This window comes from Suillus subalutaceus (assembly GCF_016647625.1).
Source record: "Suillus subalutaceus strain FC151 chromosome Unknown DFJ58scaffold_59, whole genome shotgun sequence".
Lineage (NCBI taxonomy): Eukaryota > Fungi > Basidiomycota > Agaricomycetes > Boletales > Suillaceae > Suillus > Suillus subalutaceus.
The window spans coordinates 141,480-156,780 of NW_024540308.1; the positions used below are offsets into that span (position 1 = coordinate 141,480).

A 15,301-nucleotide genomic window follows, 5' to 3' on the forward strand; every position below is an offset into this window, starting at 1 on the left:
TAGTGGGTATCTCAACGTCGCTAGCCTGATCTAGGCTGGATAGCCATGGTCTGATGTAGGTTTCCGGGAAGGGTGTAGCGTCTGGTTGACGGGCAAATTAGCATGACCCTCGCAGAGGCCAAATTTACAGGTGTGAATGTCAAATGACACGAAATTCACGCAAATTTACTGATGGGGGTTCGGGGGCAGAGCCCCCGAAAGCTCCAGCTTTTTGACGCCAATAATTTGCAGGTGAATTTCACCTAATTGACTGTGATCTACTCTGCATGACTCCCATTATCCATATCTCCCACTCGTCATCCATTGGTGTCGTCAGCTTGGATGGAGGTCCGTGACTCACGGGAGCGGTTGGCTCAAACTGCACAGGCTGGTCTGAGAGAATATCGAGACAACTCCATTCTCGCTTTCTTCATTGGCCGTTCTGTTACCTCCGATGCAAGAACATGTTCGTTAGAATCCGAGTCCAATGCTGCTTCTGCGACTTTTTCTTTCGCTCCTGTTGCCTGGAACGCCATATACTCTCTTGCTTCTTTCCGCCACTCTTTCGCCATGCTTGGACCCTCATGGACAGCGTGCTTCATTATACGTTGTCGAGCTCTTGGCCATGCCCATGTCACATTACACCCATGGCTAGCAATGCACCGCACAATTTTGGTAGCAGTAGGATCGCTTGCCAGACGACAAGGCTTCGAAATCTTGCGAAGCAATGGGTGCATCTTAGCACCACCCTTCTGAGCATTTTCGTCTTCATCAGCATCAAGGTACCAGTCATCATCGAAGGTTGACAGGATATGTGTATCAAGTTTCTGAACCTTTTTTCTTTTCTCGGGTTGATGATTATTGACATCGACGGCTTGTGCTTCGTAGAATCCATTTCCACGTCGAGACAGCTCCTGTCTCTGGCCCTCGCTCCACGATTTTCAGGCCACCAGCACGACTAACCTTATTTCAACTATGTAGATACTAGAGCTGCAATAAGCTGTGCGAATCTTTCAAGCGTCTGAGCTGTCGGGATTGTCCAGTATATCATATTTAAGCTTTTCAGGTGTTCTGGGTCCAGTAGACCCAAATTCACCCAAATTGACACTATGTTTTCGAGGGTGTGAAATTGACACTGTCATTCACGGTAAATTTGCAGGGTAAATTTGCCTGGTCCCAATTCTTGGAACCGTCTCTGATGGAACCAACGAAGCCTTTATTCTTAAGCGATACTACAGGACGCTATCATAGGGTTGCTACAGTCGTTTAGAAAGAAGCGTTGTGCTACAGTCACTTTTGCTAGGCTATGGGTTTCCTGATGTGGAGTACATTGTCGGGGGAAAAGGATTTGGATTCAATACTATGGGTAAGGACAGAAAAATGTAATGCTAGAGAGGAATATAGGTAGTATGGAGCATCGTGGTGACACTCCAATGTTGAATTGCATGTTGATTCGGGAATGAGGGTACGATTGAGCAAAGAGTGGATGGGGTGGGACCATAGCAGCATGTGTCGCTGCTAGATATTTTTAAAAATGGGTGTATTTAGCCGTCCTCGGACTCGGACCCCATGGCTATTGTCTGATCAATGTCAACATGCTTGGTAATTTTCTTGACTCCAACAATCCCAACACCGTGAAGGGAAAGTGCTGCCAGCAGCGCAGCTATTAACCGTGACAATAAAAATTGTCAGCACTGGCAAGACATTCTCAACGCAGGCCGAATTAGTAGTACTCACCCATAAGCGCAAATGAAGCGCAAGTCCACTGCGCAGATCTATAACCCTTAAGATGTGCGGAACGGGGCGCGTTGGTTCCAGCAGAGTTGACAGTGACGCCAACGTCAGCAGACTCGTTTTTAACCACGATGTTGGACACAAGCGTGGATACAGCAAGTCCGACTGCAATGCCGAGCTATCCCCAAAATTTGATCTTGGAACAAGGCAGTATCAGTTGGTTTAACGCCGCTTGCCTGTGTCACAGTTTGAAACAGTGCTCCAGACACGCTGCGCTCGTGTGGAAGCGTGATCTTGGCGATGAAAATTGTACCAGAGGAGTACACAAAATCAGCCCCGAATACGACAATAACCGTGGCCGGGAAGCCAAACGCCCAATACGTTGCGGTCGGGTCAATCAGCGCAAACAGGATGGCGGCAGATGCTGTCAGTAGCGTTCCGCTGACTGGACGACAAGTCAGCGCTACATGCTATGATATTCCTCGCACATAGCCATACCTGCAAAGATGACCAAAGGCAATTTGCCAACGAACGTTGCATAAACAGCCGACAACGAACAATGGAATGAACCGGAGCATAGTTTGCATAGGTGTAAGCAAAAGGTAGTTCTGATAGTACAACTTGAACGGAGCGTAGTCAGCGACCTCGTTCCTCCAGGCAGAGAAACATGAACGTACCTGAACCCAGAAGCTCCAGCTCATGAAACCAAACCAATTCAGGAATGCAATGGCAAGAATAGCAGCCATCCGGCCCTTTTCTCGCGTCCAAAGCGAGAGCCTCATCAATGGCGGTGGTGACCATGCGGACGGTGCTCTTGATGGATCATCTATAGCTTGCTCCAAGTATCGCTCCCAAAGCAGGAACAGCAAAACCATGACAATCCCGACGATTAGAAGGATAATAATATCTGGCAATGATTATGAAATTTAGCAATACGTGACATAGAAGAAGTCTTACATGGAGTTTTCCAGCCTTGAGAAGCAACTTCTCCTTGACCAAGTACAAATACAATCAGGACCAAACCAATGGTAACGAGGGAAGCACCGATCCAGTCGACAGCTTCCGTCGAAGTCACATCTGCATCGAATGAAATCATACCGGAAATACCCGTTAGAGCAGACATTACTGCAACCAAATAGAATGGGGAGCGCCAGTGCGTCCTTTATGAGGACATCAAAAATTCAACGTCTTACATGAACAACTTATGACGTACGATGATATTTGTGTGAGGACACCACCGATGGTCATTCCAAATGCGCCGCCGACAGGAGCACCCGCTAAAAATGTTGCGAAAGCTATTGAACGGATTCTAGACGGAGGGAATGCATGCGCCAGGATACCAAGCTGACAAACTGCATGAGAATTCCAGTTCAATGTATACAAAATACTCACTGCAGACGGTATTGTAGCGGCGGTACCTAGGCCTTGGAAGGCACGCAAAATGATGAGGGTAATACCACTTGTGATGACAGTGTAAATGGAACTGAGCGACAGATAGGTGGCACTCACTCTGTGCAAAGCTATTACCGAGAGAAAATACGACTCGACAGATAGTACCGATCATGAACGCCTTTTTCCGACCAGACATCCGCCAATCTGCCAAAGAACAAGAGAAGGCAGCCCTAAGTGGGAATCAAGTCGGGACGCAGAAAGACGAAGAGAAAGAATGACGTACCGAACTGAGCGAATAGGCAGATACGAGCCACTGCAACTGTACTTCCGTGATATTCAGGTCCTTTTCAATAGCTGGGAGCGAGATAGAGACAGAACTGGTATTAGCGGTCTGCGATTGATAACGAATGGCAAGCCGTCATAAAGAATGTCACAGAATATGATTACGATGAGGGCATACATTGACCACCATTGCAGCGATGCAGGTGATGATGATGAAGATAGAACGCAAAAGACTGCGCTGTACGTCCGAATCATGATGCTTGGCCTTCTCAAGGTTGAGATCTTGACGGACTGGTGAACGAGTAAGCTCCTTAGACATTACTTCTCTCGTATCCCAGAAACTAGACAGTGGAAGGTTCGAGAGAGAGGAATCCAGTATTCGTCATGGGTCGCAACTGAATAACCAAACTTATGTTTTCCTAGTATGTGCTAGTTACGAATGGCCATCGTTCCCGGGGAAAACAGAACATGAACACACCTGAACCCAGAAGCTTCAGCCAATGAAAGCACTCCGATTTAAGAGTGCGATGACAAGGATAACGGCCATCTGTCCCTTTGCCCGAGCCTAGAGCAAGAGCCTCATAAGTGGTGGCGGTGTCCACATAGGTGCCGCTTTTGATAGATCTTTGTCAATGATCCGTTCCAGCTTCCCCTCCTGAACCAGGAATGGCGCAAGCTTGATAACCCCGACGATAAGGAGCGCGATAATATCTGTTGATGGTTTTAGCACATGATCAGTATGGTTTGGTGACATTCTTACATGGGGTTTTCCAGCCATCCGAAGCAATTTCTCCTTGAGCAAGTACGAATACAATCAAAACCAACCCAACTGTGATGAGGGAAGCGCCGATCCACTCGTCACGTTTGACGAGTTCCGATAAGGGAAGTCAATATCGAATGAAAACATACCGGAAACTCCAGCCATTGAACGTGCCCTTGACGGAGGGAACGCATGCGCTAGGATACCGAGCTGAGAAATTAAGTGAGTACTTTTGCATCAAAAATATCTCAGGAGAACTTACTACCGATGGTATTGTAGCGGCGCCTCCAACACCTTGGAGGCCACGCAAGATGACAAGAGTAAGAACATCAATGATTACATTGTGAATGGACGGAACACGCGAACGACCGGAAGGCACGCCAACCTTTTACAAAGCTACAACCGAGAGAAAAGGCAATCTGGCGAAGGGTACCAGGCATAAACGCCTTTTTTCGTCCATAAAGATCTGCTAATCTGCCAAAGAACAAGATAAGGCAACCCTAACACGAGGTGAGCCGCCATGTTAAGATAGACAAAATAGAAGTGGCAACGCACAAAAGTAAGAGGATAGGCGGATACGAGCCAATGAAATTCGAGTCACTGAAACTGCCCTTTCTAGACCCTTCTCAATTGTGGCAAGTGAAATAGAGACAGAGGTGGTGTAGGGTGGTTCATGGATTCCGTCTTCTGTATGTGGAGGTCGACCATTACAATTTCCTTCCCACAGGACGGATCATCGATGAGAAGAAAGTATCCCTTCGCTGTAAACGCAGTACGTAACGAGTATAGGTTATTCAAAGTCAAAAGTATCCCGCTCATAGTGGTTGATCTGAACAGAACCTCAAGGGTCCAATTAGTCTCCCCTAGTCAGACCATATAGAAGGAAGACAGTCCTTCCTTCTTGATTATGCGAGTCCAATAGCCCATCCGACCGTACCACTCCCGACACCCTCCAACTCTTCATCAGCCCAGGATCTCGTGCCAACGTTAAGCAGACATAAATTAGGGAGAGTGAGTGCATTATGAACGAGAGCCACCGGGTCCAATGTGCTACTTGAGTTAGCTGTGATGGACAACGATTGGATAGTGGCGTGGGCGAGTGGTTTTAGGTGGGAGCAAGTGTGAGCAGGCGCATTACAACATGTTGCTGGCATTTATCGATTGTCAGATTTGACAGGTGGGCCCATACGGGGTTGAGGAGAGGTAAGGGGTCGGAAGCGGAACAAAATATTCCTTCCAACTCGAAAGTGCGCAAAGTGGAGATGATAGATTGTAGTCTTGACTAGGAATGTACCAGCCTGGGAGTGGCGAGCGGTGGCTTAGCAATATGTCGAGTGCAACAGTACGGTCCAATGTGACATCGAGAGAGGATATTTGATGAGGTAAGGTTGTAGAAGGGTTCGTAGGAAGGTGGAGTCGTGAAACATGCCACCGATTTCTAGGGAAAGAGGATATCCTCGGGCGCGCTTGAGCCATGAGCCATAGTACATAGAATAACGACTGCTGCAATTTTCTCTGGAAGAAACTTATAGATAACTCACACCACAACGAGGGCGTATCCAGGGAAACCTCTCTCCATCGACGGCATACTCTGGTGAGCAGAATAGGAGGAGATTTGATTCAGGCAACGTGTACGCGGTTTCGGGGAGTGTGTAAATAAATAAAAATGGCACAGAACCTCGGTTGGCAAGCAGGACATATATTTGTCTTACTGTCCTGCAAGTTCATGATGGTCGTATGGAAAACCAACCTGGGCCTCATCGATGCATCCGGTCTGTGGCTGTGCCACGAACAGATAATATGTCCGCGGTTCGCCCCAGGCTCGCCCTCTGAGCTTTAGTGAAATTATTCGCTGCGCATTGGTGAGTTATCTAGCCAGTATTCAAGCCATGCCCTAATGCATCAAGTTGATCAACCCCACCATAGACCTGCCAAATGATATAGTACAGCACAGTCAAATCCTCTACCTAGCTACAGCACATCATCGAACTTGGTGCTGGAAGGTTGATTGAGATACTAAGCTGCATACTGTCTCTTTTATTGGATATCTTCAGAGAATTTGTCTCGTTTTACGACCTTGTTTGAAGCCAACTCGATGTCCACACTCCACCGAAACGACACCCTTCATACGTCGTCCGTGCATATTGATCCTGCGTCCAACGCTGTACACGTCAAGACCTACAATCCACACAGTGCTCATATCAAGATCAATCGTCCCAATCCAGTTCTAGGAACATGGACGAGTCAAACGACCTTGAATCGTCGTTACACTTTCGATTGAAGCAGACACACAAGTCCAAGTACCAAGTAGCCTTCCGCACGATTTCCAGGGGGGGAGGAGTATCCTTTGTTTCATGGGTGATTGTACAATGCGAAGGTACTTTTGTAACGAAGTAGGGCGACGAAACTTAAAGGCAACTCAGAAATGGCAGGTTGTTCTGACGAAACGAGAGGCTCGGACTAGAGACGCGGAAGGGAGACTCAGTCTTAGTTAAGAAGACTAAGGGGAAAGAGATATTCTGCATGCTGAATATGAAGGGATCGTTGAAATGGAGAACCAAAAGAATGTGTATGAAGCGTGTATGAAGCGTGTATGATAAGGTGAATGTGTATGTAAAATAGATACGTACGAAGGATGTATCGTGATACTCCCACTCAAACGCATATCACCAGATACGCGTGTGCCAGAACTATTCAGCCAGGGTCTCGTTTGACAAGGAGCGAAGAGCAAGAGAATAGCGATGATTGCGGAAGAGTTTTCGTGGCAGGGATTTCGTGAAGATATCGGCAACCATATCATGTGTGGATATGTATGGGATTTTGATGGTGCCATCATTGACGAGGTCGCGAATGAAGTGATATCGAACGCGAATGTGTTTCGCGCGATCATGGAACTGGGGGTTTTTCGTCAGCGCACGACTCCCGTTATTGTCTCCATATAGAACAGTGGGCAGGATGAGTGATGAATCAAGTCCGAAGTCATGTAGTAACTGGGTGAGGTGGATTTGTTCCCGTGCGGCATTCAAGAGAGCAATGTATTCCGCTTCAGTCGAGGACGTGGCTACAACTGACTGTTTCTGGGAGCGCCAACTGATGGGGGTACCGAAAAGATAATAGACATAGCCACCAATTGACCGGCTATCATCTTTGTCGGATGCGAAATCAGAATCTGAATAGCCAATGAGTCCTTGGTCAGATAGACCAAAGGACAGAGAATGATGAGTTGTCCCACGAATATAGCGAAGAAGATGGTGGAGTTGGTGATAATGCTCTATGCCAGGGTTACTGTCACGAATTCCAAATACAAATCATTATTCTTTCCTGAACACTCGTAAGACACCCGTTAAGCGCCCGTCACAAGCGCCTGTCGATAGCGCTCAGTCAGCGTCTGTGCCCATAACATTCACAAACCCTAACCCGAACCTATCCTTTACATTCCCGAACTTCTCTATTCCATTAGCGCCCACTACCGTTATCTCCGACATCCCTAATTTCGACTTCCTTTCACAAGCGATTAAGTCACGTGACTCTAGAACCTTCGAGAACCCTTGCACAGCTGTTACACGTTTCATGACATCATAGTGTAGTTATATTTAGATCATCGTACGATTTCCTTTTCTATTTAATGATTGGCTAGTTAGTTCAGACTCAGATTCAGTCTCTGTTTCAATATATGTATATAGGTAGCTCATTATAGTCAGTAGTTCTCCAGTTCAAACCTCTTTTGTATTAGCTCACTGCTAGCAATCCTAAGACGTCCCTGCTCATATCTTCTTTTGTTGTGATACCTTTTGTTTGAGTCCTAGTCTCTGCCCCTGCGTTAAGTTGTTATAAGGGTTGTGACAGTTACTCAAGAATTTTGACAGTGTCGATACTGCGTATGCAATATCTGGACGGCTGACGCGCATGGCAAAGTTAAGTTCCCCAACGACATGCGCATATGGCATGTGCGCAAATTGTTGCACTTCGGATTGAGTGAGAGGTGCAGATGCCTTCGTCAAAGAGATGTTTGGGACCATGGGGGTAGACACTGGTCGGCAATCCAACATCTGAGCTTCGCTGAGGATTTGTTCGAGAAAGGAGGATTGGTTGATGGTGAGGAACTTCTTGGAGCGATCATGGGTAATATGCATTCCTAAGAAATGCCGTGCTTCACCAAGGTCCTTCATTTCAAAACTGTTTGCTCATCTCCAACTTGAAACCATCAAGAAAACCCCGACAATTTGATGCAAGGAGCATGTCGTCGACATAAACAAGGAGCCAAATGGTCTTGTCATCCTTGCGCAAGACGTACAGACTATAGTCTGCTTCACTACGAACAAAATTGAAGCCTTCTTTTCACAAGAAATCGTCAAGGGTCTTGTTCCATTGACGACCAGCTTGCTTGAGTCCGTAGATGGCCTTGAGAAGTTTCCAGACCCAATCCGGGTGCTCAGGGTCTTCAAAACCTGGAGGCTGACGCATGTAGATTTCTTCATCGAGTTGTCCATTGAGAAAAGCGGTTTTCACGTCCATTTGGTCAAGTTCAAGGTCAAACTTTGCGACCATGGAGAGTAACGCACGTACGGTGTCGTATTTGCAACGGGAGCAAAAGTGTCGGTGTAGTCTAGACCCTCGATCTGTGAGAAACCTTGTGCAACGAGACGGGCCTTATGACGGGCAATTTGACCATTTTCGTCATACTTATGCGAGTATATCCATCGTGAGCCAACTGCTTTCCTGCCTGGTGGGAGTGGTGTTAAAACACCCACACCTTTCTCTTCCAACGAGGCTAATTCTTCAGTCATCGCACTTTTCCAATGGCCAAAATCTGTGGACGAGCGAGCTGCAGCTATTGTCTTTGGAGGGAGCTTCCGTCCATCAATCTTGTTGCTGTCCATAGAGGATGCCTGTCTTGCAGAGTGTTCAATGACATTGGGAGTTAGGGTAGTACCACTACTTTGTTCTTCATCAATTTCCTCTTCAACAGTAACTGGGACATAGGTCCAACGCCGCTGTACTGGAACACTTTTGGTTGGGATGGCAACAGATCTCAGAACTGCCGGTCGTGTGTCAATGCTGTTGGCGTGTTGAACTGTCGCGGCTCAGGAGACGGTACCGTTTCTACTGGATCCTCAGTAGTGGTAACGGGGAGAATGTTGTTGTTTGACTGCGGAAATGGTTGTGAAGGTTCGGGGATGAGAGGAGCAGAATCTGGAAGTACTCCCACTGGAATGGTACTGGGTCCTGTGAGTGTAATTTCGGGGGTGTCTTCTGATGTTGGCAAAGGGCGTGGCAATGCGGAGGTAGACTGTTGCATTAGGGTGCACTGATTGTACAATTCAACAAGTGGTGAAACAACCGAATTGGGTGTGCCGTAGAAGATACTTTCATCAAAATGGACATTCCGAGAGCGCACTGTTTGTCGTGTTGCTGGATCCCATAAGAGGTATCCGGCATCCTTGACATGTCCCAATAAGAAACACCGTCTTGAGACAAACTCGTATTTGTGGCGATTGTCGTCTGGGATGTGAGCATAGGCAAGGCAGCCAAATGGACGTAAGTGCGAGACGTCTGGCAATTCGCCATAAAAGAGTTCAAACGGTGTCCTGTTGTCAATGGCTGATGACGGAAGGAAATTTTTGATGTAAGCTGAGTTGAGGATAGCGTGACCCCAGAATGAACGAGGAAAGCCGCTTTGGTGGTGAGCACTTAATGCTCGAGTGGCGATTGTCTGGTGCCCGCGCTCTGCAACACCATTCTGTTCAGCTGTATACGGCATCGTGAGTTGATGTTCAATTCCCTTGCTGCGCAGAAACTCGATGATTGCATTAGAGATGTATTCACCGCCATTGTCGCTACAAAGGCGTTTGACTCGCTGTCCTGACTGGTTCTCAATCCAGGCGATATAGCGCTGAAGATGAGAGTATACCTCACTCTTGTGCTTCATGAGGTAAACAGTCGAAAAACGTGAAAAATCATCTGTAAAAGCAACGAAAAATGCTTCGCCAGATAGCGTTGCAATATTGACGGGTCCCCAGACATCAGTGTGAATAAGCTCCGCAATGTGTGTCGCGCGGTGCCGAGCATGGGATGGGAATGGCAATCATTTCTGCTTGCCCATTAGGCATGACGGACAGTCGATATGGTCACCATGACCTGCAGACTTCTCTAAAAGATCAAGAGATAGTCCCTTGACAACCTTTTCAGCATTGTGCAAGGTGGAATTTGCGGCATGGTCCATGCGCGCATGCCATACAGTCAGTGGTAAAGGCGTAGTCAGAGTAGACCTGACGGCGAAAGCTGTATGAGTATGCGTGGCCCGAAGATAGTATAGACCAGCGGAGCAATCCACACGTGCGATCACAGTTCCGTCAGCATGGTGCATTCGTCCTCCTTCAGCATCCGTTTCGAAGAAAATGCTCTGTGACGCTAGAGCAGATACGGATATCAGTGTACACCGTAAGTCAGGTACGTGAAGGAAAGGGAGTTCAATGGATTCATGTCTTCCATCATTGTCAAGTGCTAGTGTGATGAATCCCCAACCTGGGGCAAGAACAGTATCGTCATTTGCAAGTTTCACGATTAAGGGAGGGTTATAAGGTCTGTAACGAGTGAAGAGGGAGTGGTTGGATTCCATATGTGCAGTGGCGGCAGAGTCTACATGGAATTGAAAGGAGATAACATTCGTATTAGAAAGGCTGGCAGAGTGCGCGGGAAGACGAAGGAAAGACGGGATGTTGTCAGGTTGTTCTGATGTGAGAGTCGACATGTTAGTGCCCTGTGAGGGTGACGAAGGAATAGACTGCTGACGTATTGGGCGAGTCCGATTTTGCTAGGCGAGCACGGCAGTTGTGCCAGATGTGGCCTGTACGCTTGCAAGATCCACATGTCGAACACCATGAAAGCTCCCACTTATCTCCCTTTGACGTATCAAGTTCCTTTGGCTTCGGGCGTTCAACGGGTTTGCTTGACTTGAAAGTCCTGGCGGCCATCGCAGTGTGATGCGCATGTGGATTGTCTGATCCGAAACTCGCGTAGTACTGTTCAGAGTTTCGGATTTGACTAATGACACCTTCGAGCGTCAATTTTCCTGCATTTGCGTCAGCACTATGGAGGATAAGCTGCGAGAGCGGGGCATAGAAGTCTGGTAATGCACGGAGCAATGCCTGTACTAGAGTGTACTCGTTGCACTTCCACTCTATCGACTCGATAGCTTTGAACTGAGCCTTGATATCTGTAATCTCCTTGATTGATTGCACAAGTGAATCACTGTCTGAAGCCTTCGGGAGGTCGAAAACGCGACCCATGAGGCGGGTAAAACGAATACCAATGGTGGCCTAGATACTTGTTTTCGAGTGCCTTCCAGACAAGGGCAGGGTCTGAAATGCCCGTAAAGTGGATTAAATCACTGGAGTGCACAGCCATGCCGAGGAAACCCTTCGTAATGCTCTGTCGTTCATGGAAGGATACAACAGTCTGCAGCTCGCATTATGAGTGGCAACTCGTTGCGCAAATGCAGCATCAGATTCAGTAGCGAGTAAGGTCGGGGGCTGCTGGCTCTTTCTCGTCACCAATGAGAAGGCACCAGAGATTGAATAAAGATAGCCAGAGGTCCATAGAGGTAACCCACAATGAATAATTGGATCCATTTGCATCCAGCGGGGAATGAGGAAACGAAGAAGGGATCCAGATGTTGGACATCTTGAGTGGTAATGAAGAGTGTGTCGGCGATGGTGACAAAGGAGCAGGGGGAATAGGCGATTTGAATATGGAATGAGATGAGGGGCGAGTGGGTGTCAACGGTGGTGACGGAGGTAGAGGGATAGATAGAATCCGCGGATCAAGCGGTGACAAAGGTCGGCCTTGTTCCAGTTCGGAAAAAATCGGAAGGCTCAGACGTTGAACGAGTGGAAGCGAAAACGAGTGAAAGTCCTAGTCTGAGCCAGGGCTCATAACCTCTGACGAAACGAGAGGCTCGGACTAGAGACGCGGAAGGGAGACTCAGTCTTAGTTAAGAAGACTAAGGGAAAGAGATATTCTGCATGCTGAATATGAAGGGATCGTTGAAACGGAAAACCAAAAGAACGTGTATGAAGCGTGTATGAAGCGTGTATGATAAGGTGAATGTGTATGTAAAATAGATACGTACGAAGGATGTATCGTGATAGTTGTAAGTAACTACGGTTAATTGCATATTGACCCACAACCAAAATACATTTAAATATCCCTATAGTTCACCCACCACTGAGGTGGTTGGCAAATCAATATCGTCATCACGTCTATCTGCGCTTGTGTAGGTCGTGCTTGGAAGCTGACGGGATCGTCTGAACAAACGGGGATGACCACCACCGCCCCTCTGCATCACCCCCTGCATCATACTCGACTTCAAATTCATTTTCGGCGTCTCCAAACACCGAGGTTTCGTCTTCATCATCGTAGCTTGTATAGCCCTCATCTTTGTTCTCCTTTGTATCTTCATGATGGTCATTGGTAATGGCCTCGTGTTCGTCAGTCTTGCTGTCGTCGTCCTTTTCGTCCTCATAGTGACTTGCATCGCCCTGATCATCATTAGTCTTTGGGTCATCGTCTTTTTCGTCTTCAAAGCGGGTTGGATTGCCTTCGTCAGCCTGGGTTGTCCTCGTTTTCATCTTCATAGTGGGTTGATTCTTCTTCATCAGTCTTCGTATCGATCTTCGTAGTGAGTTGTATCGCCTTCTTCGTCAGTCTTTTGATCGCCTTTTTCATCTTCATAGTGACTTGACTCTTGTTCATCAGTCTTCGTGTTGTCCTCCTTTGTGTCCTGGTGGTCAGTAACATGAGTATTCTGAGTTTCTGGACCTCAGGTTTGGTTTTAGTTATCACAAAACAAAACTTGGAGGTCGACATGCGTCAAATTGAGGTTGTTTAACAAGGATTTCAGGTACGACAGTGAGATATATGATTTGATGCATGTGGAACTAAAGGTCCTGTAGAGTTAAAGGACATGAATTCGACTGTGAGCAAACGCCATCGTCTTTGTTTGAGCCTCCCCGACTCCTGTCATCGACATCCGCAGTCGACATCCACAACGTCAAAAAGGGCACATCAACCGTTGGTTGCGTGGGAGGTAGCCCTCATGCGGGTGTCGTTTTTGAACTCACGATCTTCAATACTAACGGTACAGTATCATCGTGTAGAAGGAACAACCATCTTCTTTATACTCGATCCGCCTACGGCTGTAAACTAACAGTCAACCTGTACTCTTGTGCTAGTGTCAATATTGCGTATGACTCAATGCTGCACACTATACTCTCATCAATGCACAAGCTCAACTGCCCTCGTGCAAGAACGTCTGATGCATCTCGAATCGCAACAGGTGAGTGTAGCCATTAGCTGTTTGACACGAGGCGTTTTGTGCTCACAGTGTTTGTCTATGCGAAGACTTCGGAATGCGCAACATCTCATCCAATCCCAAGAGAGGGATAAGTTAATGTTCCCACACGGCGCAGAGCCCGGACCGTTCATAGCACTCTGCCAGTGCACTTCAGCTGGCTCTATTCTATTACTGATGTGATCAGCCATATTGACGATGACCAGATTCTCTCACAGAGCTCAAACACCCTTTCAGCGCCACGGGTTTGGCTTGATTCAACAGCCTCGTGACTGAGCCTCAGTGGCTTACATACTTGAGGCCCCCTTTTTTGATGGTTATTACCGACTGACTGATTTCCTTCCGACGTCGCACAGTTTCTCGCGCCCTTAGTCCCATCAGGAGAACAAACCACCTTTACCAGCCCTAGAACCACTTGCCTATACCAGCATCAAAACTTTGTCCATCACAGTCAGCCCAAGTAGTCAACGTCGCAGTTGTAAAATGCCAAGACGTCCACAAGACCCAATGGCTATCATTCTTGATGCACTCACGGAATCATGAAGTGGTGAAGAGTCGAAGGGTGTTTGGAGTGGTACGGTCAGATTGGTTATTGATATTAGAGCTACGGCTCAAGTTGAGGACTATGACTCTGAGCAGGACTAGTGAGCAGGATATTTACTTTTTCACTACTTTGATTTAATAATCTATACTCGCTATGCAATGCGTTTTCCGCGAAGGCGCGCTTTTTCGTGATCCGTCTCCTGTGCGAAGTAGTAATCGACGACTCGACCTCTCACCTTTCCCGCTTTTCCCGCATGGAAGCCTTCCAGCGGAAGAAAAACGACATTGTTATGTTTCGCCATTCACTTGATTTGAGGCACCGACGCTGCAATCTACAATTAGGACCAGAACAGGGACCATTGTTCTTGTATGCGATCCACGGCACAACCATGACTAATCTGTAGTCCCACTTAAAGACGCGCGTGTGACGGTTTTGTGGGTATTGTACATTCTCTTTAGAGCCTTCGTTTTGGCTCCGAGTCTGACAACAACATTCAATTTTCTTGTTTGTTCGACCAACCGCAAAGTATCGCAATGTCTGCATCCGAACTTCTACGTCAATCGATGCAAAATCTAAGGGTGAGTCTGCTTCTTGCTCACAATTCCTCGCCAACACCACATCAGGTTGTTGAAACGAAGTCAACCCTACCTCCCCTTGCGCCCTTCAGATTTACGGCTCGCCCACACAAGCTCAAGCTTTCCTACCCGCCCAGACAACGTTACAAACAAAACTACGGTTTTTGGCTTAGCGACGAGTGGCTCGCTGAACTCGGAAAGAACATCCGCCTTCCTGAGGATCCTTACGATCCTCCCACTCAAAAAGATTTCTGGAAGAGGGGCTTCGCACACATCTGTGGATCCGTCGACATCGACCCTCTGACAATCGAAAATTGTTTTCAGCCCGAGACAAATGGCGCGCCTACTGAGTACTTGGACGTCGATGGAGAGGTGGTTGTCTTATCTGTGTGCTCTGATGATGAGGACGAAATCCCAATCATCCCTTGGCAGGAGCAGGTAGATTATTTGGCGAATATCCTGGGTAGACCGCCGCAGTGGTGGGTTAATATCTACCCGCGTAATGATTGGGAGTGAGCGTAGAAATATTTTGATACTGAATGTCCGTCATTGAGTATTTAATCTGTGCATCGCATAATCAACTATCACGGTGTCTAAGTTATGCTCACCAGATCAATATTTGTATGATACCCTCCTTCAATTGTAAGTACATACTAAGTACATATTACATGTGTTGGGAGGTC

General features: G+C 47.3%; 4 protein-coding genes across 4 annotated transcripts; 1 reads left to right on the forward strand and 3 right to left on the reverse strand.

The window, feature by feature from the left end:
• Window positions 1-336: 336 nt before the first annotated feature.
• DFJ58DRAFT_728441 (uncharacterized protein) lies at window positions 337-1,030 on the reverse strand (the record flags this gene model as incomplete). Its single annotated transcript, XM_041385595.1, has 3 exons — window positions 337-372; window positions 429-905; window positions 965-1,030. The coding sequence occupies 3 exons, from the start codon at window positions 1,028-1,030 to the stop codon at window positions 337-339; spliced, it is 579 nt and encodes a 192-aa protein (XP_041243464.1).
• A 317-nt stretch (window positions 1,031-1,347) lies between these two features.
• On the reverse strand, window positions 1,348-3,666 carry DFJ58DRAFT_790577 (major facilitator superfamily domain-containing protein). Its single transcript, XM_041390273.1, has 10 exons — window positions 3,566-3,666; window positions 3,389-3,496; window positions 3,271-3,335; window positions 2,927-3,196; window positions 2,671-2,873; window positions 2,391-2,620; window positions 2,225-2,333; window positions 1,950-2,176; window positions 1,432-1,891; window positions 1,348-1,395 (listed from the first exon to the last, which is right to left on the reverse strand). The coding sequence occupies exons 1-9, from the start codon at window positions 3,575-3,577 to the stop codon at window positions 1,703-1,705; spliced, it is 1,413 nt and encodes a 470-aa protein (XP_041243465.1). The 5' UTR covers window positions 3,578-3,666; the 3' UTR covers window positions 1,348-1,395; window positions 1,432-1,702.
• Window positions 3,667-3,882: 216 nt separating this feature from the next.
• Window positions 3,883-4,587, reverse strand: DFJ58DRAFT_746052 (uncharacterized protein; the record flags this gene model as incomplete). Its single annotated transcript, XM_041387435.1, has 5 exons — window positions 3,883-4,098; window positions 4,148-4,216; window positions 4,297-4,357; window positions 4,410-4,441; window positions 4,533-4,587. The coding sequence occupies 5 exons, from the start codon at window positions 4,585-4,587 to the stop codon at window positions 3,953-3,955; spliced, it is 363 nt and encodes a 120-aa protein (XP_041243466.1). The 3' UTR covers window positions 3,883-3,952.
• Window positions 4,588-14,464: 9,877 nt separating this feature from the next.
• On the forward strand, window positions 14,465-15,206 carry DFJ58DRAFT_402475 (uncharacterized protein). The gene is made up of 2 exons (XM_041380224.1): window positions 14,465-14,621; window positions 14,667-15,206. The coding sequence occupies exons 1-2, from the start codon at window positions 14,577-14,579 to the stop codon at window positions 15,132-15,134; spliced, it is 513 nt and encodes a 170-aa protein (XP_041243467.1). The 5' UTR covers window positions 14,465-14,576; the 3' UTR covers window positions 15,135-15,206.
• Window positions 15,207-15,301: the final 95 nt, after the last annotated feature.